The sequence below is a fragment of the Pantherophis guttatus genome, chromosome 4 (genome assembly GCF_059756535.1).
Source record: "Pantherophis guttatus breed Tessera chromosome 4, ASM5975653v1, whole genome shotgun sequence".
Taxonomy (NCBI): Eukaryota; Metazoa; Chordata; class Lepidosauria; order Squamata; family Colubridae; genus Pantherophis; species Pantherophis guttatus.
The window spans coordinates 78938044-78961205 of record NC_142066.1 but is presented as its reverse complement, the minus strand read 5'-3'; the positions used below and the strand labels follow the sequence as shown (position 1 = coordinate 78961205).

At 39.6% G+C, this 23162-nt stretch overlaps 1 protein-coding gene and 1 long non-coding RNA gene across 2 annotated transcripts; one reads left to right on the top strand and one right to left on the bottom strand.

Moving 5' to 3' along the window:
• On the bottom strand, window positions 1-20206 carry SFRP4 (secreted frizzled related protein 4). Its single transcript, XM_034412519.3, has 6 exons — window positions 18268-20206; window positions 17394-17471; window positions 17219-17284; window positions 8615-8813; window positions 5197-5260; window positions 1-2659 (listed from the first exon to the last, which is right to left on the bottom strand). The coding sequence occupies exons 1-6, from the start codon at window positions 18719-18721 to the stop codon at window positions 2471-2473; spliced, it is 1050 nt and encodes a 349-aa protein (XP_034268410.1). The 5' UTR covers window positions 18722-20206; the 3' UTR covers window positions 1-2470.
• On the top strand, window positions 2655-15660 carry LOC148114186 (uncharacterized). The gene is made up of 2 exons (XR_015733908.1): window positions 2655-7813; window positions 13056-15660. It is a non-coding gene; the product is annotated as an uncharacterized LOC148114186 (long non-coding RNA).
• Window positions 20207-23162: the final 2956 nt, after the last annotated feature.

Sequence of the window (23162 nt, the reverse complement as noted above, 5' to 3'; positions counted from 1 at the left end):
TTTCTCCAAGCTAAAATTGTTTAATTACCTATGCGAATATTTAAAATCTGAAAATAAATAAAAATATTATTATCAAATTGAGCTATTTCAATCGTGAAACAATAGTTTGAAACAATAGTTTGAATTCTATGATGGCAATCATTTTACATAGTTTCCTCTAATTTCAAATAAATGATTTCATTTTAGAAATAAACTATCAGAGTGCTCTAATTGTTGGAGAACTTTCAGACAAACCATGACATTTATTAGAAAGAAATACAACATAGAAACATTTATTAAAACAAACTGCTCAGATGATTATCTTACTTTTCTCCAACTAGATTCAACAGACTTTCAACAAAGGTTTGACATTTAGAGCAGAGACAGGAGGCATAAGTTGCTGACTTAATTATTTTTAACTTTATTTGCTTCCTTTCCCCAGAGCAGTTTAAACATTAATTTTTCCTGTAAAAGCAGAAAGAGGATGCCATATTCTCATTTTGTTCTTTTTGAGCAAACAGAAAATGCCAATTAACTAAAAGAAGTCAACAGTTGTCATTCCTTGAGTGTGGTACACTCCGCACTTCCAGCCAATTAGTATCACACATAACAGAACAACATCAGGAATTGTCAGATCAACGAAGATGAAAACTCGGTTTATCTTATCAGTAAAAAAGACACATTGTGGCAGTTGTTTATAGTCTTCTTTATGCACTATTTATGGGTAAATGTGTTTTACCCATAAATAGACAACAAACAAAAAATCTTTCCTAAATGTATTCTAACATTGCACAAGATTGCAAGATGATTTTGGAAAAGACAGTCTAATCCTAATTCTTCAAATTCTAATGCATATCTATGCCCAGCTAAACAATTTATTCAAATTTATTGTGCAGGATTTTCAATGAGGAAAAGTTCATTTCTGAACTTGCCAGCAATCCTTTTATGGATTCCTAATTGGCATTCTTCTATGAAGCACATGTATTACAGTCTCAATAAAAACTCAGATGTATGCAATTGAGTCACTTTGAATTTCATCCTTAATGTAGTACCAGAAAAATATAGTAAATATGTAGTTATATTTTGGAAAACTATATGTACAGCAGAAGGCATGGGAAGCAAAGGTCCTACACATATGCCATTCTTCAATTAATATTAAGACTCTGTTTGTGTGATCTTAGCAACTAAATCATAATTCTTCAACAGGCAGAATTACATTCAAATACTATTACCGCAAATAAGCTGGATAGGAGTTAGTATCAGCTTCAGGTATAGTACAATGGGTATTCAAAAACATCCTATACTGTAGATATTACTGCATGCTTTTCTGCACTGCATTCAATTGCCCTAATCTAATTTAATTTGATTTAGGAAATGGGAATTTGGGAGATGAAAATATTTCTCCCATTTTTAAAGTTTCATTTTGTTCACCTGAAAAATCCATTTCATACATAAAACAGAATGTTTGCTAAAAAGTGCTCCCCAGTAAAATGAATAGGACATCCCAAACATGGGAGAGAATCCATATCTACATGTTATTGTTGTGAAAGAGGGTAAGTTAAGATAAATTTGATATTATAATATGTCACCTTTGCTAAATTAGTTTCAGAGATGCCTTCACATTTTTATTAAAACATGTTGAGACATAGTTGTGAATTAGCCTTTATGTTTTTAGTTAGCGAAGTTTTTGTTTTGATACTCATTCTTAGTAAAACTATAAGTTCAAGTTTTCAGTTTTGTTGTAGATTTTTGAATGAATGGCTTTTTGTAAATGTGAAAGTATAACAATATACTATAACAATGAATACTTATAAACAAAACAAGAGTTGAAGTAAAAAAAAAATAGAGCATGCTTTATACTGGCAGTCCTATATATATATACTTAAAAACAAGCCCCCTTACATTCAGTATGCCTTATTCCTTTATATTATATATAAGTATATACTTATATATAAATATATAAGTATATTTAGGATAGCAGCATTACATATTTTTGCCACAGAAATCTGCATATAATTCAATGACCCAGTGATGTTGCTTATGCATTTTTGATAATAAAGCCTCAGTATTGTATTTTTCCTGTGCCATGAAGGTGGGATGAAGCACAAGAGCAATGCATGGCATCTCATTCTTGCACTCCGCAAATTTCTTCAAGATACTAGACAAACACTCTCTTTTTGCTAGCATTATCATAAAATACTAGATAAATGCCAAAATAAGATACTGCTCTTCTGCTTTGGTAAAACTATTCTTAGTACTAGAAGCATATTTAAATCAAAAGAGCTACTAACCTAGACTCTTGTTGATCAGCTATGATTTGCAATGCTAAATGTAGGCTGCATAATCAACTCTTTCAGCTTAGTGCAAAACTCTATGTGCTTTTATTTATTTTACAAAATAAAAATGAAATGTATAGGTTCTGGAGTTCAGCAAATTATATGCTTTTCAGGCCAGCTTGTTGGCTTTGCTCCAGGAAAAAAAAAGGTGGTACTCATATTTTTTTAGAATTAATTTCTTTCTGGTGATTTCTGAGCTTATTGGTCTTCTTGGAACTGGTGAACAAAGGATTGCTTTTCTTTAAGTTTTGTTTTGGTATCCCAATGTGACCAGAGTTTCTGGAATTCAGCTTTCTATTAGAGGCTGCTTGTAGTTTCTGTTCTTGAAGTCTCTGTTCCCATCGCTAGGAAACATAATGTAAAATAAGGTTAGCATTAAAAAAACTTTGGTTGGACGCTTGCAGTGGCATTTTGGATAGGATGGTGGCAGCGACGGGGGCTAGCAAGGCTTCCCGGAATGCTCCCTGGCTCTTCTCCAAAGTGCCTTTCCCCTGCTCCGAATGCTGCCTTTCACTGCCCAGTTCCAGTGGGGCAGGCAGAGTTTAATACCTGCCCCCAGGGAGCAGACCGAGGGGGAGCTGGAGTGGCCAGATTCCTTCCAGGAGACCCTCACAATAAAGAGGGCCCATTGCCCCTACTTCACCTGTCGGGTGGCAGTGAGGCATTGTCACCGGTAGGAAAACCCCCCCCCCAAAACCTCTGGCCCTGTGGATGTCACCTCTGCTGTGGACAGGCTTGCATGGCGGTGGCAGGAGCCTGCACTAAGGATGGTTTTCCTCCTCCCCGCTCAAGAAAAGGGTTTTGGCATAGCATTCTGAAAAAGCAGCATTGTAGATTTTAAGTTTTTTTAATTGGAAAATGGAAAATGGGAGCACATCTCCCGTGCTCCCCTATCCCCTATCCCCTTGGTTTCAGATTTAGGCTGTGGGCTTCCCGATCAAAAGCAGAGCTGAGGGCAAACCAGCCTTAATTTAAATAGCCAAATTGGGGGCAGGGAGGGGGAGGGGGGAGAGAGGCAGCACTTTCTGGGATGGCAGGCCTGTCTAGTAATTCCTCATTTCCCCTTCTCCCACTAATTAAGAGGGCAGGCAGGCTACTATACGTGGTAGTCTAGCTCAGCCCAGGAAGGCAGAGGAGGCCTTTGTGTCAGAAGGGGCTTGCCTGGGTCTCATGGCCGCTGCTTCAGCCACAATGAAACATGTTATCTTGGCAAGGGACCTATTGGGGAGGGGGCAGAGGAATCAAGCCCAGAGGAGAAGCCCCCCTTTTCCTTCTTGTCTGTTCTGGCACTGAGCAGCAGTGGAGGGAGAGCAAAAGGAGCCTGTGCTGGTTTGGGGACTTGGCCGGGGAACCGGGGAACAGTCCCAAGTATGCAGAAGGTTGCCGCTGAGGCGTGCCTGTTTCCAAGTTCTGGAGTAGACATAAACCTGCTCCTTTGCCTCTTTAAGGAGGTCCAGCTCTTGGGCTGAGTCCCTTGCCCCCCACCCACCCAAAACAAGAAGAGGCAATGGCTTCCTTGGCTTGTTCTATTTGTTGATTGTAAGCTCCTTGGGGCTGAGAAAAATTGCTGCAAAACTGAGTTTCCTGAAGAGGACCACTAGACTCCTAAACAACTTTAAAAAATGATCTAGTAAAAAGAAAAGTCAATCAAAAGGGCAACATGCAAATAAAAGCAAATAAAACACCCCCAGGAGCAAAACAAATTAAAGTTTAATTTGTATGTATTGTTTAATGGATTGCTAAATTGGCCATGCCCACCCAGTCACATGACCACCTAGCCACACCCACCCAACCAGTCCGCCACCCACCCAACCAGTCCGCCCCCCCCCAACAGTCTGAGGGACCGTGAATTGGCCCCGTTTAAAAAGTTTGAGGACCCCTGGAATAGATGGTCTCCTTGTACTCTTCTGGAATCCAGTTCTTGTAGCTGGTTGAACAAAAAGAAAACCATAGCCAATCCTACAAGGTAGGAATGAGCAACTTTTTCTTCTTGGTTTGGGGGCGGGACAATGGTCCATTGGTGAAGGATGGTTTACAAGTTATCTTTATGCTTTTTTTCCCCTATGAAGGTACATCAGGCTCCCAGTCAGAGGATAATTTGTTCTACATTCAAGTGTTTTAATTTGTGTTATAAAAATCATGCCATGCATATCCATTCTAGTGCACTTTATATTATTCTTTCACTTATCCAGTTTTTCTTTTAAAATAATATTTTATCAGTGGTTAGATCTAGCGAACACTTCTATATATTTTAAATACTCCATTTGTTCTTTTTATTCATGAAAATCTTAGCATATGGGCTGGGGTAGAGGTGACAATATGACTTAGGGCTAAAACTCTGTTAAATATTTTTTTTCCAAAAACATATTGTCAGCGGGGGTAAAAATGGTTTTGGAGAGAAATTCCAGAAATATAAATAATTAAATACAAAAAGAAAAGGAAAAAAAATCCCCAGAACAATTGGAAAAAGAGTTGGATCAGCCTGCTAAAGAAGTGGTCATTTCAATACCTCACCCTGAAATCCTGTGGTGCAGAATGATAAACTTTAATATTGTGTTCATAACAAGAACAGTTGATTAGTATACTAACAGGACATATGCAAATATGCTCCTAGTATGACTTCTTTTAGACATGTGCTTAACTAACTAAGACACTAAGCATAACAATAACAATATCCAGTGTTGAAAATGCTTATATATCATTCCAAAATTCTGCCTATTTTTCTAATTATGTAATATCACGTATGAATGGGTTTTTTTAAATTCTATGACAATTTGTATTTCTCGATTCTTGCTTACTTTGACCCTGGGATGTAGGCTAGCATACTTCTTGCTATTGTGCATCCCATCCATTCTACATGCTTACAAGAATCTGTTCTTACCTGAAACCTTTTACTTAATGGATCCTTCCACTTTTCCACTGAGCACTCATCAAGAAGCATCAACCTAAAATAATTGCATAACTAAAAAATCAGAATAGAAATGTATACAATCTTCATCCCATTTTGGTCATGAGATTTATTACCAACAGTTTAGATAACTTTAAAATGTATAGGTAGTCCTCCACTTACAAATACAATTGAGCTCAAAATTTATGTTGCTAAGTGAGACATTTGTTAAATGAGTTTTTATATCCTTTCTTGCCATAGATATTAAGTGAATCACTGTAGTTGTTAAATTAGTAATATGTTTGTTAAATGAATATGGTTTCCTCATTGACTTTGCTTGTTAAAAGGTCACAAAAGATGATCACATGATCCCAGAACACTTCAACCATCATAAATACAAGTCAGTTGCCATGATTCTGAATTTTGATCATGTGACCATGGGGATGCTACAATGATTGTAAGTGTGAAAAATGGTCATAAGCACTTTTTTCAGTGCCGTTGTACCTTTGAATTGTCACTAAATGAACTGTTGTAAGTCAAGGATTATCTGTACTGGCCAACTTCATAGGGGATAAATTACCATTGGTTGGCTGCTTATATTACCTTATATATATAGCTTAATGTGTTTAATATCAGTTGTTATGGGAAAGAAGAAAAAAAATGTTTCTGTGCCAAACTTGTACGATTCCTGTATTTAGGGATCCCCAATAGTGGTGGATTTCTACCGGTTCGAACTGGTAATGGCAGTGGTGGGAGGCTCCGCCCACCTGCTGGACGTCATCATGGATGCTCTGCGCGTGCACAGAAGCACCACATACAAGCGAAGCGCGCACGCACGCCCACAGTTCCAAACCGGTAGCGAAGGTAAGTGGAACCCACTACTGATCCATGGACTACTGAGTCATGGCCTATTTGCAACCAGGCCATATGAGTGGCAGGCCAGTGCGTGTGCAATGTATGTGCAACTCAACTTGCACAAGTTGAGCTGCACACACATGGACGTGTGCACTGGCCTGCTGCTCACACAAGTTGAGTTGCACATGTGCGTATTATACCACCATTTGTATGCCCGGTTCACCTTTCCTCGCCACCCACCCACCCCTGGGCTGCCAAGCAGCACAGGTTGGGAACTACTGCCTCATTTGGTGATCAGGTACATAATCCAGAAAACTGGGCTAAATGTTTTTTTAACCTGATTGATCAGGACTCTTTACCTATTTTTAATTTTTATGCCCTTTGATTTCAAAGCAAGAGGAGTGAAATGGAGGCAAAACAGAATGCCTTGATGGTTTATAGCTAAAGAACTGTTCCTTTCTTTTCTTAATCCCTTAACATTAAAGTTAATAGGAGAAAGCATTAATCATACCACCTCTTGAGTAGATTCTGTCCTTGAAATGGGAAATGAGAGAGGTTTAGAACCTGGTGAACCACTGTCTCAATTGATATGTGCATGGTCCATGCATGTTTTGCTTTTAGTGCCAGAAAATCAGCAGTGAGTAAAAAAAGAATGGTAAGAGTTTTCATCAATGGAACAATAAAAGGCCTTCAATGGGCCTTTCTTTCTCTACAATGAATGGAGAAATCTATAATTTTTTAAGGCTTTGGATACTGTCACTGGGACTTACACTTTTAATTTCTTTTTAGCAATGTTCTCACCATAAATATAGTATGGTGAAATAAAAAAGAATTCCAAAACAATTTACAAAAAGGAATTCATGAAAGCAATATCCATGAAAAACATCAATATATGCAGTTTTATATTGTATTATTTTTTTTAGTAATAATAATATAGGGTATATATAGTATAGATCAATGATATTTAGAATTATTTAAAATGCATTAGTTTGCTTCATGGATGGATACTGTCTACCGGAAATTGATTCCAGAAATCATTCAGAGTGAATTGATTAGTTTATCAGGTACCTTTTGGGATCCAAAAATTGAGGCTAGATTAGATTCTAGTCCAAAGTTATTAAATAGTATTATTTGGAGATTCATGTTACTTTTGACCCAGTAGACATTTGGAATCAGGTTTGGTACAAATCTCCTCACAGCAGTGAAAGCTCAGTGTTTTATAACATATTCCATCATCATTGTTTTGCCACAAGCAAATTCTTTCTTTTTGTTCTAAGTTGCTGGGCTGTTATACAATCCAAAAAGAGTTGCTGGAATATTGTTTATTTAACAAAGTGAAACAAAGTCCTTAATCTATCAAGGAATGCTTTTAATCTTTCTTATCCTATTGTATCCAAAATATATTAAGATTACACCCAGCATTTCCAATTAGGGAACATGGTTGGGAAAGCTTGGGAAAGACCAATGGGCTTGTATATATCCTATTCAGTTGACTCATGATTGGATGTCTCAACCTTAATCTATATGTGCATCTGGGTAATATGCTGATTTGCTTGTGCAGTTCTTGAAATTTTTTTTAAAAAAGGTTTCTGTCTTATAACACAAGAAACATGCAACCTAAATCCTGCTCCAAAGGCCCTGGTTCAATTTAAGGTTTCCACATCCTTTAATCCAAGACCAAGACCCACAATGTAATCACAAAAGGAGAAATTGTGATAGAAACAAGAATGTGGTATTTCTTTCAGCACTTTTCCAAGTAAGTGACCGTTACTTTTGACATTTTTAAAAGCCACTGTAACTCAATCTCTGTTTATATATGGCTGAGTTCAATGGGAAACTCAATGTTTTGTTTTTACTGTCTTTTTCAAATCTTTTGACAAAACACATAAAATTAAAACTTCAAAGAACTTTGGAAACATCACTGCCAAGTTTGTTTCATTAAATTATAACTCTTTCTAATCCATTTCCATTCCTGAGCTTAATCTTGGAAACATTCACCCTTTTGTAATGATATTCTAAAATATCTCAAGATTAATCAACATTGTGCTTATTACTTTACCCATCACTCTCCCACTTTCCCACTTTCCCACTTCTTTCAGAATCAAAACTCAGAAGTTTAACCTTTTCTTAATTTTTCAAAATACATCTTTTCTATTCTTTGTTACCATCATCTTTCTTAAGCATTAATGCATTCAAACCTATGGATGTGGTATTCGGATCACAATGCCTCATATTAGATACTGACATGCTCAGACTGCTGCTCGGGGGTCATGATAAGACATTATTAACAGTGCAGCCTTATAAAATGATTTGAAATGATCTTCTGAACATTATAGCTGAAAAATGTTTTGAATCTAGGTCTCAACAAGTCCAACTCTGTTTCTTCTACAATATGTAGGTTTTCTGATGCATATATGTCTTGTCTCCAAAGTTTTATGCTTTCATTTTGCTGAAAATCTCAAACAAGTAATGAGTACAGTTTGCTATGTATCATCAATAGAAAATATTGGTGCTATACATCTTAATATGACTTCCCTGTTGTTTTATCATCACTTACCTGGTGTGCCATTCATAGCACATAATGAGTACAACTTGATTTGGCAGAAGAGGTGGACACTGGCAAGAAGAATTAGTATACAGAGGAATTAGAGCATGAGGAATTGGAGTCAAAGATTTCAAAACATTTTTCACATCAACCATTGTGGTTATTTCATTGCAACTTCTTCTCTCCACGCTCTTTATTTTAGCATGAATAACTGCAAGAAGCAAAATAATGCAAAATAAGTACAGAGTAACATACTGAAGCCTGCATCTGAGAAACATATACAAAATTTCTCTACCTAATACATTTACTAGAATGTTCTGCTGAACTCTGATGCTTGTTATATAGCTGTGATGGCAAACCTATGGCACGTGTGCCCAAAGTGGCACATGGAGCCATGTTGCCTGGCAAGCATGGAGTCACCTGTTCGACTTCTGGGTTTCTGGCCTGCATGTGCGTGCGATGATCATCTGGCCTTTTTGCGTGTGGCAGTGCCAGAAACTGGAAGAGCTGGTCTTCCACTTTCCTGCATGAGCGTGTGCACCAGCCAGCTGATTGTTGTGCGCGCATGCATGCCAGAAACCCAGAAGAGTAGCTGGTTGGCGCGCCAGAAACCAGAAGTTCATTTTCGAGCATGCGCATGTCTCCTGGGCAGCTCCTCTTTCAGGCTGCAGCACAGATGAGTGTACGCTGGTGTGCTCCCTTTTCAGCACTCGGTGCCAAAAAGGTTTGCCATCACTGTTATATAGTTATGATTGTGTTGTGAGCCCACCAGAATGGCCACTTTTTTCCTTTTTTCTATTATATTCAGGCAGGCAGGCAGGAAAAACCATTAAAATACTGCTTATCTCATCTGTACTAAACATAATTAATCTTTATGTGAAACTGTTGCTTAGTTCAATGAAGGATAAGTATTTTTGAAAACAAATTAGATTTCCAGAACCAACATGTAGGAGTTGTTTTTCTAGTCATAAAAAAATATAACATGTAATATGTTTGAGCAAAGGGTCCAATTGAAAGTTGTTATAAATAGCACAAACATTTCCTTAGACCTACTAATATTTATAAGATAAGTATTTGAATTTGTTTCCTTACTAATACTTCTCTATAAGCCAAACTATTAGCCAGACAGTTGTTTGGACTAGCAAAAGTTGGGAATTTTAAAAAGCAGTTTGAGGACCAAATGCAAGGTAATGGTGATCAGCTTTAAAAATACTTCAACATTTTTACTCTGGAATATCTGTCCCAACTGATGTTGTGGTGACTGTTGATGCCATTGCCTAAGACACAGGAAAGTGATCATTTGCAAAACAGGGCTTTCTCAGAAGTGGCTTCAGCTATATGGAATGACCTTGATTGGGAAATGCAACAAGTCTACACTTTTGGCTCTTTGAGAACAACTGACATGAAATTAACTAGCTGCTTGGTAATCAAGTATCTTCCTTCATGGAGAGAGGAGAGTGATTGAAGTTGACACATAGAGGGAATCTGGGAAATAAGCAACAATTCCAATTCAGCCTCCCTCCTTGCTTTCTTGACACAGTGATAAGGAAAACTAGAGGCCTTATATTAAAGATAACTAGATAACCTGTGAAAAGTTTTATACCAAAACAGATCAACAGAATGACCATGGGAGTGCAAAAAAGCAGTTGGAATGGGAGTGACTTCTGACTTCCTGCCAGCTTTCCCACTGACTTTCCTTGTAGGACTTGTTCAGGGAGCATTGGAAATGTTAATCACATGACCATGGATGAACTGAAGCAGCTACAACTTTGCAAAATTTCAGTCCCATGGAAGTTTATGAGTCCCAGATTTTGGAGACATTCTGTATGTGTCCATTTAGTGTATACTGATTTAAAACTGATTCTCCTAACGATGCAGTTTCACCCAATTGAAGTTACAAGCAATCAGATAGGCGTAAGAATTTTAGAAGGCTATAGAAAGATTTCATTGAATAGTATAAAAGCACATAAGATCAACTACACTTTGGCTTCCGGTGGCTCCACGGATGACGAGGACGGTCTTTATAGACCGCCAGCCACCCGATCTGTAAAAACCGCCCTGACAGCGCTAAACAGCTGTCCAGCGGTTTGAAAAAACTCTCCTTCGGGCGAAGAAGGAGAGGAGAGTCGGAGGGGGTGGGTAGAGCTCCCCGAAAGTCACTGGATTAATTCCAGGGACTCGGAGGGTGAGAGCTCCCCAGTTCACCCCTCCCATTGCTCCGGATCGCTGGTGCCTTTGTTAATCAGAGCAAGACGTCTGCGTCCAATTCTGCTGGCAAACAGTGAGTTTTAATGATTTCTAACAAAGCAGACAGAGCGGAAGCAAGAGTGCAAGCTTTCTAAAAGAAACAGAACTTAACTCCGTGAATACATTGTTGCAAACGGAGCTCTCTTGAGCTGGAGGCTGGAGAGGAAGCCTTTGTTACGGGCGGAAGGGAAAGTGAAAGTTAAAGGGAAACTGCTTGTTAAGAGCCCTCTGCCTGAAGAGTAAACTGCTGAGGATTGAGTATAGCTTGAAGAGAGGACTGTTTATTTTGGAAAAACTTTGAAATATACTTTGTAAGACTGTTTATAAGATTTAGTGGCTGTAAAAGGAAAAAACCCTTTTTAAAAATAAAATGGCTGCTAAACAACTAAAGCCACCAACTTCTAAAGGGGGAGGAGGTTCCCCTGTAGTGACTCCAAAACAACAACTTCCGGCTGACACACAGTCACAAGACCTTAAAGAATTTATAATGGGTGCCCTGAACAATCAGACAGAAATGATGAAAGAATTCTCAGAGGAGTTAAAGAAAATTAAAAGTGTGGTGGAGGAAAAACATGATGAAATAAGAGATGACGTTGTTTTTGCAGTTTCAGGACTGGCTACTCATATGTTAAAGATTGAGGAGAGAGTACGGGAAATTGATGATGCTAACTTGGAGCTTGCAACTAAATTAGGAGAGGTTATGATACAAACAGAGAAAGTGGATGACGAAATGGTTATGTTACAATACAGATCAATGGAATTTGCCCTGAGGCTGAGAGGTTTGAAAGAAAAGAGTGGTGAAAATTTAAAAGATGTTTGTTCCAATGCTTTAGCAGAGCTGATTTTAGAAAGGCCAGAAGATGTGGCAATTCAAATGGACAAAATTTACAGGGTCAATTCCTGGCTGGCAAAACAAAAGCAGCTACCAAGAGATGTGGTGATTTATTTCACAACAAGGAGAGTTAGAAATGACATTCTGCAAGCTTCTTACAGAAACAAGATTAAAGTGGATGGACAAGAGCTGGTGGTCCTGAAAGAGCTTCCTCCTAAAATGTTAAGAGACAGAAAGCAGTTTGGTTTTTTGGTGAATGAACTAAAAAATCAGCAGCTTCAGTACAGATGGGATGTCCCATTTGGGATAATAGTGACATACGCTGGGCAAAGACATTGCTTAAATACAGTTGGAAAGGCAAAAGATTTTTATGCCAATGTTTTAAAGGCTGGAAGGCCACCCTTACCAGGGGGTGCTAGAAAGCAATTGGAACTTATACAACAAGAGAAAGATGGAGGGCAACCACAAACTTATGCTCAAGCACTAGCTGGAGGAGCCAATTTGGAAGAAGATCTACTGAGTGGGGGTCCACCACCAACCCTTGAGCCATTAACGATGATACAGCTACCAAAAGATCAACGATTGACAAGAGCTACCTACAAACAACATCTGGCACAACAGCCTCAAGATCCAATCCAACAAGTCCAAAAAACACAAGCAGTGGGAGGAGCTAGGCCGAAGTCTAAAATGGCGGAGGAGGTTCAGCTGATGCTCTCAAAGCTTGGATCGCCCAGAGATGGCAAATAAATTTTTATCTTGGAATGTCAACGGTTTAAATTCTCCACAAAAAAGAAAGAAAATATTTCACTATTTGAAGCAATTTCAGAACGATGTTATTTGTTTGCAAGAAACGCATATTAAATCCTCAGATCAAAAGTATTTGATAAATTCGAAATTAGGTACACATTTTGTGGCATCAGCACCAGAAAAGAAAAATGGCCTAGTTATATATGTTAAAAGAGGCTTAGTGGCCAATTTAATTGAGGCTGACACTCAAGGTAGATATATTGCAATTGAATTAACAACACAGAATGGGAAGCTGCTTGTAATTGGAGTATACGCACCTAATCAACAACAAGATAAATTTTATAAACTTTTACATACCAAAATATTACAATGGAATTATAGATCTTTACTTCTAATGGGTGATTGGAATGGGGTAATAAATACCCAGAAAGATAAAAAAAATCTTTCCAAGATTTCCATGCGTGCTAAGTTGCCTAAATCTTTTTTTGATATTTTGGAGGATATGGAGCTCAGAGATATTTGGAGAGAAAGGAACGTATTGGAGAGTGATTTTACTTTTTTTTCAGATAGGCATCAATCTTTTTCTAGGATTGACTTTATATTAATTACAAATGATCTTTTTTCTAGGGTGAAGAGTACGAAGATATGTCCAAGAACTTTAACTGATCACAGCCCGGTTTGGGTGGAATTAGAGCAGGAAAGAGGGGAAAGGAGGTCTTGGAGGTTAAATGAGAATTTATTTAGATATGAAGATAATCTGTGTGAGCTTAAAAAACAAATGAAAGAATTTTTTGTTAACAATATGAATAAAGGGACTTCGATGGAGATGGTATGGGATGCGTGTAAGGCATATATGAGAGGAACATTAATTTTTTTGAATAATAAATATAGATTAAAACAACAAAATAGATGGAAAGAGATAGAGGAGGAAATTAAAAAGAAAGAACAATTGCTTATAATTAACCCGGGAGATAAAAAGGCAAAAGATATGATTAATATTTTAAGAGAGCAATTTAATATGCTAATGGCTGGGCAAGTAGCAACTAGCATACAATATGCTAGACATAATACATTTTGTAATGCTAATAAACCTGGGAGATGGTTGGCTTACACGATGAGGAAAAAACAAAAATCACGTGTTATAGACAAGATAGAATTTAGAGGCAAAGAGATTTATCAACAGAATTTAATAAAAAAGGCTTTTTTGGAGTTCTATACAAAGTTATATGCTAAAGATGCAATTCAAGATGTTGATATTGATAGATATTTAAAGATGGAGATTCCTGAATTAACGTTGGAACAGAGGGAGAGATTGAATCAGCCAATAACTTCCGAGGAAATTGTTGGGGCAATTAAACAATTAAAAATAGGTAAGGCTCCGGGAACAGATGGACTAACAGCTGTCTATTATAAACATTTACAATCTGAAATGTTAGAACCACTCAAAATTTTATTTAATAAAATACAAGTAGGAGGAGGAGTACCACCCTCCTGGAAAACAGCCTTTGTCTCACTAATTCCAAAGGAGGACCAAAATTCTATTAAACCTGAGAATTTTAGGCCAATTTCACTTCTGAATACTGATTATAAGATTTTTGCTAAAATATTAGCTAATAGATTAATGCCAGTCATGCAACAAATAATTCACAATGATCAATCAGGGTTTATAAAAGGGAGACAAATGAGATATAATGTTAGACAAATTGTAAACTTATTGGAATATTTGGAAAAAAATAATCAGGTCCCTGCAGCGTTTATATTTTTGGATGCAGAGAAGGCATTTGATTGTTTGAACTGGCAATTTTTGTTTAAAATAATAGAGAAAATGCACTTTGGGGAATATTTCACACAATCAATTAGAGCGATATATCAGCAGCAAACAACACAAATTATAGTTAATGGAGGTTTAACAGAGGCTTTTAAAATTGAGAAAGGAACAAGGCAGGGGTGTCCTCTGTCCCTGCTACTATTCATTTTGACTTTGGAGGTACTATTGAACAAGATACGTGATTCAGAAAAATTGAAGGGTATTGTAATTAGACAACAAGATTATAGATTAAGAGCATTTGCAGATGACTTGGTTATTACCTTATCCCAACCTATAGAGTTGGCTCCATATATATTGGATATAATTGATCGATACGGGAAAGTATCAGGATTTAAAGTTAACTCACATAAGACAAAGATGATAGTTAAAAATATGACAATACTTGAAAGAGATAAACTAGCAAGATTAACAGATTTTGAAATAGTTAAAAAGGTTAAATATCTAGGGGTATATATAGCAGCTTCAAATACAAAATTATACAAAAACAATTATGAGGTTCTTTGGCAGAAGGTACAGAAGGATATGGAAAATTGGAAAAAAATTACAGTTGTCTTTATTGGGAAGAATTGCAGCAATTAAAATGAATATCTTACCTAGATTTTTATTTTTGTTCCAAATGATACCTGTGCTTAAGAAAGATGAAAATCTGAGAGAATGGCAGAAAGGTGTTAATACTTTTATTTGGGCTGGGAAAAAACCCAGAATAAAAATGAAAATTATACAAGATACACATGAAAGAGGGGGTCTTAAAATGCCTAATTTAAGATTATATTATGAAGCAGCGGTTTTATCACAAATTAGTGATTGGTTTAATTTAACTGAGGGGAGAATTTTGAATCTAGAAGGTTATGATTTGTTATATGGATGGCACGCCTATTTGTTATATGACAAAAAAGTGGATAAAGTATTTAAGGTTCATATATTAAGAAATGCTTTGTTAAGGGTTTGGAAAAAATATCAATATAAGTTAAATTATAAGATACCTTTATGGGCAAATCCTAGACATGCAATAGAAAACATAAGTATAGAACAAAAACAGGAGGTGATTACCTATAAAGAGCTTCTTATCATGGAAAGCGGGGTAATGTGTTTGAAATCTTTAGATATTCTGAGAGAAGAAGGTATAATTTATACATGGTTTCAGTATGGTCAACTTCAAGCTAGATGGAAGGAAGATCAAAAAACTGGCTTTGTGCAAAATGAGGAGAATTTGGTAAAACAAATTAGAGATCAAAAACAAATGCATATTAAAAGGTTATATAATGTTTTATTGGAAATAGATTCTGAGACGGAATTGGTTAAAGACTGTATGATTAAATGGGCACAAAATTTTCAAGAGCCAGTAATGATGGAGACTTGGGAAAAGATTTGGATTAGAAATGTGAAATTTACACAAGCACAAAATTTAAGAGAAAATTTTTATAAAATGTTTTATAGATGGCATTTAGATCCTAAAAAATTATCATGCATGTATTCTAATGTGCAAGCTAAATGTTGGAGATGTGACTGTGATGATGCAACTTATTATCATATATGGTGGACTTGTAGAAAAATCAAAGCATTTTGGATAAAGATTTGGTGGGTGATGCAGAATATTCTTAAAAAGAGACTGAAATTTACTCCACAGTTGTTTTTACTGGGTATAACTACGGACTGTACAGTTGTAGAGACTAAATTGATTTTGAACTTGATAACAGCAGCAAGATTGTTGGTAGCACAACACTGGAAGAAGGACTTTTTGCCTACTATTGATGATTGGATATTGAAAGTAACTAATTTAGCTGAAATGGCTAAAATTTCAGCATATCTGAAGGATCATACACAAGAAAGGTATATACAGGACTGGAGAAGATGGATTGATTATATACAAAATAAGTATCAAACCAAAAAATATCAAATAGCTTATGAATGATTTCTTTTATTTGTATAAGCGTTATATAAGTGATATTAGAAGTATTATGTTTAAGAAATAGGATTTTATATATGGGGGGTTAAGAATTTTTTTCTTAGGGGGGGTTAGTTTAATGATTGGTTATGCAATTTAGTTTATTGTTAAAGGTCAATAGAAATACCTTGTGTTCTGCTCTGGGAAGTCGGGGAGGGGGAGGGGGGTTGGGAGGGGGGGTTGTGGGGAAATTGTGTTTGTTTTAAAACTTTTTTAATAAAAAAAAAAGATCAACTACACTTTCTCTTCTTTTTTTTAAATAAAGTGGTAGATCTCTGCTTTGATATATCTTAAGTAAGCTTATTGGTGTCAAGGGAGGGGGGGGAGATGACAGGCATGTAAAGAACCCAAGATATATATTGAAGAGAAATGGTTGCAAAGTGGGCTAGCTAATGATCAGTAGAAAAGAAGTGTATCTCTTTTCTATCTTGCCAGAATGCACTTCTGGACACAGGAAGAGCAGTCAACTGACCTTAGATCTGAAATAATGCATAACAAGACATTGCAGATGTTACATAACTGGAAGCAGCAAAGAAAATGTCAATTTAAAGGGAGAAAATACTATTATGACTGGCTGTTCCTCCCAAAGAAGTGTGAAGTCCTTCCTTCCTCCCTCCCTCCATTAAATTCAGATGAGAGTATATATTTTTTCTCACTTCCAACCACATTATTATGTTTCCTTCTAAATAACAATTTAAAAACAACTTCCCTCTCAAAAACCCATTGATCAAAGATGAACCATCTTAAATATATAAAAGATAAAAGAAATTCCAAATTTAAGGAAAATCAAAACAAAATACAAAACCAAGGCAGCACAATTTTATTGTGTGGGGGGGGGTGTTTGTTTTTTTTACTCTCATACTCTCTGGATGGATAATTAACGAGTCCGATTTCACCGCGCTGAAAATCCCAGAACTTTCCTTCTCTCTAGGAAGGGGAGGAAGAAAGAGGAAATCGAGATCATAAAGATTTTGCCTGTCTGTAATCATCATCATCATCAGTTGTGGTCTTTCTTACCATAGCTGTAGTTTTTGTTCAGATAAATAGCCAGCGTGGGTTTTATCTTCTTGCATTTGCAACGATCTATAAATTTTATTAGAAGCAGAAGAAAAGAAAGAGGTAAATTCCCCTCGCCGCCAACTTCCGAGCAGAAGTGAGCCCCCCGAAATAAGGAGAGAGAAAAGACACTTACTGGGCATCTTACACTCTGGGAGCATCGGCTTCTCGTGGAGCATCACGTCTTCCGAAAAGTCAATCCACTTCACCTCCTCTTAACGAGAAAACAGGCACCCCAAAGGGGCAATGAGAGGTTGAAAGGCGAAGAAGAGACAGGAGGGAACAGGGAAAGCTTTCCTCTCATCTCTCAAGAGACTTTACAGCTTCCGTCCGACTCCAAAGCCCTTCCACTTGCGTTCACACATACACAGGTTTACCTCCGCCCTGCACAAGGTGCACCGACTGGAGAGAGAGCTGACAAGCTGGCCAGCCCAGTTCTTGCCACTTTCGGAACAGGCCGGCTCGGAAGCGGGTCGATTTTTCTCTCCCAGCTGTCCGGGTGAAAGTGAGCCTGAAATCTGACCTGACCTGCGATGACCATCTAGGAAGCAGCAGTGGGGAAAGGATTGCGGAGGTTCCCTCTCGCCTTGGTCGAAGTTTCCTCTTACTAAAGAGGCCTGGACCCAGGGCGAAATCGTGGGATGGATTCTGAAGCTGTCTGAAAAAGCTACAGGCCACAATTAGAGGCAGAGGACTGGTTGGGTTTCCCTCGAATATCTCAAGGGCTGGCTGACCCCGAACCAACCACTTCTTCGGAACGAGCACTTCCGAAAGCTGGTTGAAGCGGTGTGGGCGAAGAGCTCCTTGAGGCACCTCTCTCTGGTGGAAAGTTCCCCCGAATCCCGAAACTCTCCCCGCTCCTGAATACCCTATCCCACCCACAGCAGTGCCATTCCCTTGCTATATACTCCCAACTTCCAAGCCAACCAACCAAAAGAGCTTCTCCTGGGAAGCTGGATTATAGCGTTGACCTGGGACCGCTTGGAGTTTAATCTGCCTCTTCGCCTCACCTGCCGGGAGATCAGTAACGATGGCCTCTGGGGCTATGCACACGCCTCGATCATAGACAGGCAACTCCTCGCAGGATAAGCCCTCGGGCCAGCTGTGGTTGTATCTCTTCATGAGGGGCGCACAGCCGTCGCGGGCTCGCTGGCACAGAGACTTGCAGGGCTTGATGGGGTCGTGGAGAAATTCCACGGTGCAAATGGGGGCGAACATAGCGCATAGAAAGAAGCTAAGCACCGGGCTGCAGCCGAAGTCTACCAGCTCCTGGTACTGCTCAATGGCGAGGACTGCGTTCTCCTGGGTGCTGTGGTGCAAGTGATTAGGCATCCGCGTCATGTTCCAGGGCATATATCGGCACATCTGGATGCGCACCGGCTCGCAGGGGGACCCAGGCAGCAGAGCCGCAACCGTCCGGCAAAGCCAGGGCGACAGCCAGGCCAGGAGGACTAGCAGGACCATCTTCTCGACGGAGCGGACGCCGCCTCACCGGTTGCCTGCACCTTCGTGCTCGGCGATGGACAGTCCGCCGGGAGGGAAAGACGCCAAGGAAGTGCCTGCTCTCCTCCAAAGGGTGCGAAGCTGGGTCGTCGAGACTCGGTCATGAGGCAACCATAGACAGTTGAGGGGCTGGGGGCACTATTTATAACCGATTTTGCCAGTGACGTATGAACTGGCTTCTGTTTGCCGGCCCTCCTTACTGGAAGGGAGGGGGGAATCTTGTGCGCGGGCTGGACGTCTTCTGAGGCAAGTCCCGACTGTACCTCATTTCTACTGAATTTCCACTTGAAGCGCGCGCTCTCTCTCTCTCCAATTATCCAAGTACATTGAAAAGAAGCAGTGTGATTGTGTAGAAGAGGGGGTGGGGAGGGGGGTGAGTTGGAGGCGGGAGTTTATTTAAAAACTACAGGTGCAGAATACTGTAGTTTTTTGGATAGGAGAAGCCAGGAGCATTAATCTGACAAGCTTTCCCTTGTCCAGAGAAGAAAGATTATTTTCAATACAAATAAGTAAATTCTTCATCTGGGATTAGAAAAGAAGGAAATAGTTAAAGACAACTTTAACAAATGTTTGTTCAACTTTTGAAACTAAGCATTCTCCATTAATTAAACCCATTAAAATAAAATTCTTAGGAATAGTTTAAAAATCCAGCATAGAAACAACCCCCTTTCCCACCCCATTACTTTAGCAAATTCTTGACTGTACTAATATCAATGAATAAGATGTCCAGAAAATGTGGAGCCTTCTTTAAAAGATGAACTATCAGTTATATGCCCTCCCTTGCTATATTCTTCCACTTATTTGTAAAACAAATGTTTGTAGTATCAATTCTTAGCACTTGCATAAGTTCTAATAACAATGTTACATTTTCTGCCATTCAGTCTAACACTCTAAATGTCTTTAATTCAGAATGTTTAAAACTTAAAACAGAATAGTATCACAATAACTGGTCAGAGATAGATTAATTTGTGGCATTACATTTTTCCTGTTACTCTGGATGACTTTGTGTTTTATATAAAGATAAAATAATATCTTTCAAGATGATATCTTTCAAGTTGTGTATCTTGGTAACTTTGTATCATGAGTTTGGAGTTGTTTGGTGGACAAGAACTGCAATATTTTGCTGTTGAACTCCCTTGATGGTCTCCTATCCAAAGATTAACTATACCTGATTGTCTTATTTATCTTCCAAGTCAAATAAAGTTGATCAAATAAAAAAAAAAGCCCAAGTATAGGTTCTATTATCACAACTGTGATGCTGATATAGTAGTGTGCTGATATCCCTATCCCCTTAGCCATGCTAAGAATTGCTAAGTTCTCATATTCCTCTTTTATTAAGAACCTAACAACTGTCCTATACCAGACCAAAATCAAAGGAACTGAAGATTGGTTGATTGACTGATGGTTATATTTGGTCAATGATATATTTTGTTTACCAACAGTACCATCCCATTTTATTTGATACCAACCTCTGGCAATTAGAAACAACTCAACAGAATAGCATCCATTCAGGTATGTTTATTGAACGTACAGGTGAAACTCGAAAAATTAGAATATCGTGCAAAAGTTCATTTATTTCAGTAGTGCAACTTAATGAATGAAACTAATATGTGAGATAGACTCATTACATGCAAAGCGAGATAGTTCAAGCCTTGATTTGTCATACTTTTGATGATTATGGCTTACAGCTCATGAAAACCCCAAATTCACAATCTCAGAAAACTAGATTATTACATGAAATCAATAAAACAAGGATTGTACATAGAACAATATCGGACCGCTGAAAAGTATAAGCATGCATATGTACTCAGTACTTGGTTTGGGCCCCTTTTGCATCAATTACTGTCTCAATGCGGCGTGGCATGGATGCTATCAGCCTGTGGCACTGCTGAGGTGTTATGGAAGACCAGGATGCTTCAATAGCGGCCTTCAGCTCTTCTGCATTGTTCGGTCTCATGTCTCTCATCTTTCTCTTGGCAATGCCGCATAGATTCTCTATGGGGTTCAGGTCAGGCGAGTTTGCTGGCCAATCAAGCACAGTAATCCCATGGTCATTGAACCAGGTTTTGGTACTTTTGGCAGTGTGGGCAGGTTCCCAGTCCTGATGGAAAATGAAGTCAGCATCCCCATGAAGCTCGTCTGCGGAAGGAAGCATGAAGTGCTCCAAAATCTCCTGGTAGACGGCTGCGTTGACCCTGGACTTAATGAAGCACAGTGGACCAACACCAGCAGATGACATGGCTCCCCAAATCAACAGAGACTGTGGAAACGTCACACTGGACTTCAAGCATCTTGCAGTGTGCCCCTCCATTCTTCCTCCAGACTCTGGGTCCTTGGTTTCCAAATAAGATTCAAAAGTTGCTCTCATCAGAAAAGAGGACTTTGGACCACTGAGCAACAGACAAGTTCTTTTCAGCAGATAACTGCCCAGCCTCCCTGTTTAGGGTGACCCATTCCCTGCTTCATCTGGGAGCGAGGGAAGACCCCTTACAGGGTAGAGCTGAGGACTTTGTGCAATATCTGCATGACAAAATCGCTCAAATTTGGGAAGGATTGGACTCTGACTGGGTAGTTTCAGGCGGGGTGACTGAGGCGGGCCTTGAGAATGTTATCTGGGGGGAGTTTGATCCGGTGGCTCCCGAGGACGTGGACAGGATTCTGGGCAGGCTTAGCGCAGCCACATGTTTATTGGACCCGTGTCCCTCCTGGTTGGTGCTGGCCTCCCGGGAGGTTACATGAGGCTGGCTCCAGGGCATTATTAACGCTTCTTTGAGTGAGGGTTACTTCCCCGCCACCTTGAAGGAGGCGGTGGTGAGGCCCCTCCTCAAGAAGCCTTCCCTGGACCCGGCTGTATTAGCGAATTATTGTCCAGTCTCCAACCTTCGCTTTGTGGCGAAGGTTGTTGAGAGTGTGGTGGCGTGACAGCTCCCCCGGTACCTGGAGGAAACAGTCTATCTAGATCCGTTCCAGTTGGGTTTCAGGCCTGGGCACAGCACGGAAATGGCATTGGTCGCGTTGATCTCTGGAGGGCTCGGGATGGGCTGCTCTTCTGTCCTGGTCCTATTAGATCTCTCAGCGGCTTTTGATACCATCGACCATGGTATCATGCTGCTCCAATTGGAAGGGTTGGGGCTAGGGGGCACCGTGTTGCAGTGGTTCTCCTCCTTCCTCTCTGACCGGTCGCAGTTTGTGTTGACGGGGGGGGACAGAGATCGACCTCGAGGCGCCTTGTGTGTGGGGTGCCGCAAGGGCCGGTTCTCTCGCCCCTTCCGTTCAACATTTGTGAAGCCGCTGGGTGAGATCATCTGTGGTTTCGGGGTGAAGTGCCATCTGTACGCTGATGACACTCAGCTGTACATCTCCACCCCGGACAACCCCACCGATGCCCTTGATGTGATGTCCTGGTGCCTGGAGGCCGTGCGGATCTGGATGGGAAGAAACAGGCTCAGGCTCAACCCATCCAAGACCGAGTGGCTGTGGCTTCCAGCATCCCGATATAGTCAGTTGGTGCCATCGCTGACTATTGGGGGTGAGTTGTTGGCCCCCACAGAGAGGGCTCGCAACTTGGGTGTCCTCCTGGATACACGGCTGTCTTTAGAAGAGCATATGATGGCTGTGCCCAGGGGGGCTTTTTATCAAGTTCACCTGATCCGCCAGTTGTGCCCCTTTCTGGATCGGGATGCCTTACGCACGGTCACTCATGCTCTTGTCACGTCCCCCCTGGACTACTGCAATGCTCTCTATATGGGGCTCCCCTTGAAGAGCACCCAGAGGCTCCAACTGGTCCAGAATGTGGCCGCGTGGGTGGTTATGGGAGCGACTCGGCTCCCATAACCGGGTATTTACGAGACTGCCTTCTGCACCGATAGCCTCCCACTGACCAGTACGCTCCCAGAGAGGGGCTCCTCAGGGTGCCGTTGGTTAAACAATGTTGACTGGCGGCCCCCAGGGGGAGAGCCTTCTCTGTGGGGGCACCTACCCTCTGGAATGAGCTGCCCCCAGAGATATGGCGGATCCCGGATCCATGCATCTTTCGTCGCGCCCTAAAGACGTTTTTATTTCAACAAGCCGGGCTGGCCTAACTCTTTTAAATTGTTTTAATCTTTAAACTGTTTAATTATGGGTTTTAATACAGGGGTGTTTTTTAATTGTGAGCCAAATTAATTTAATCGGGTTTTAATATTGTTTTTAAATTTTGTATTTCTGTGTTTTATCTGTTGGCTGTTCACCGCCCCGAGTCCTTCAGGAGAAGGGCAGTATATAAATATAAACAATAATAAATAATAATAATAAAATGTGAAAAGGGTCTTATTAGTATCATTGTTAGCAAATGGACAATCACCAGAATACATATGCACTTCTAATGTTTGTGAAACATGATCACATTATGGAATGGATTCAA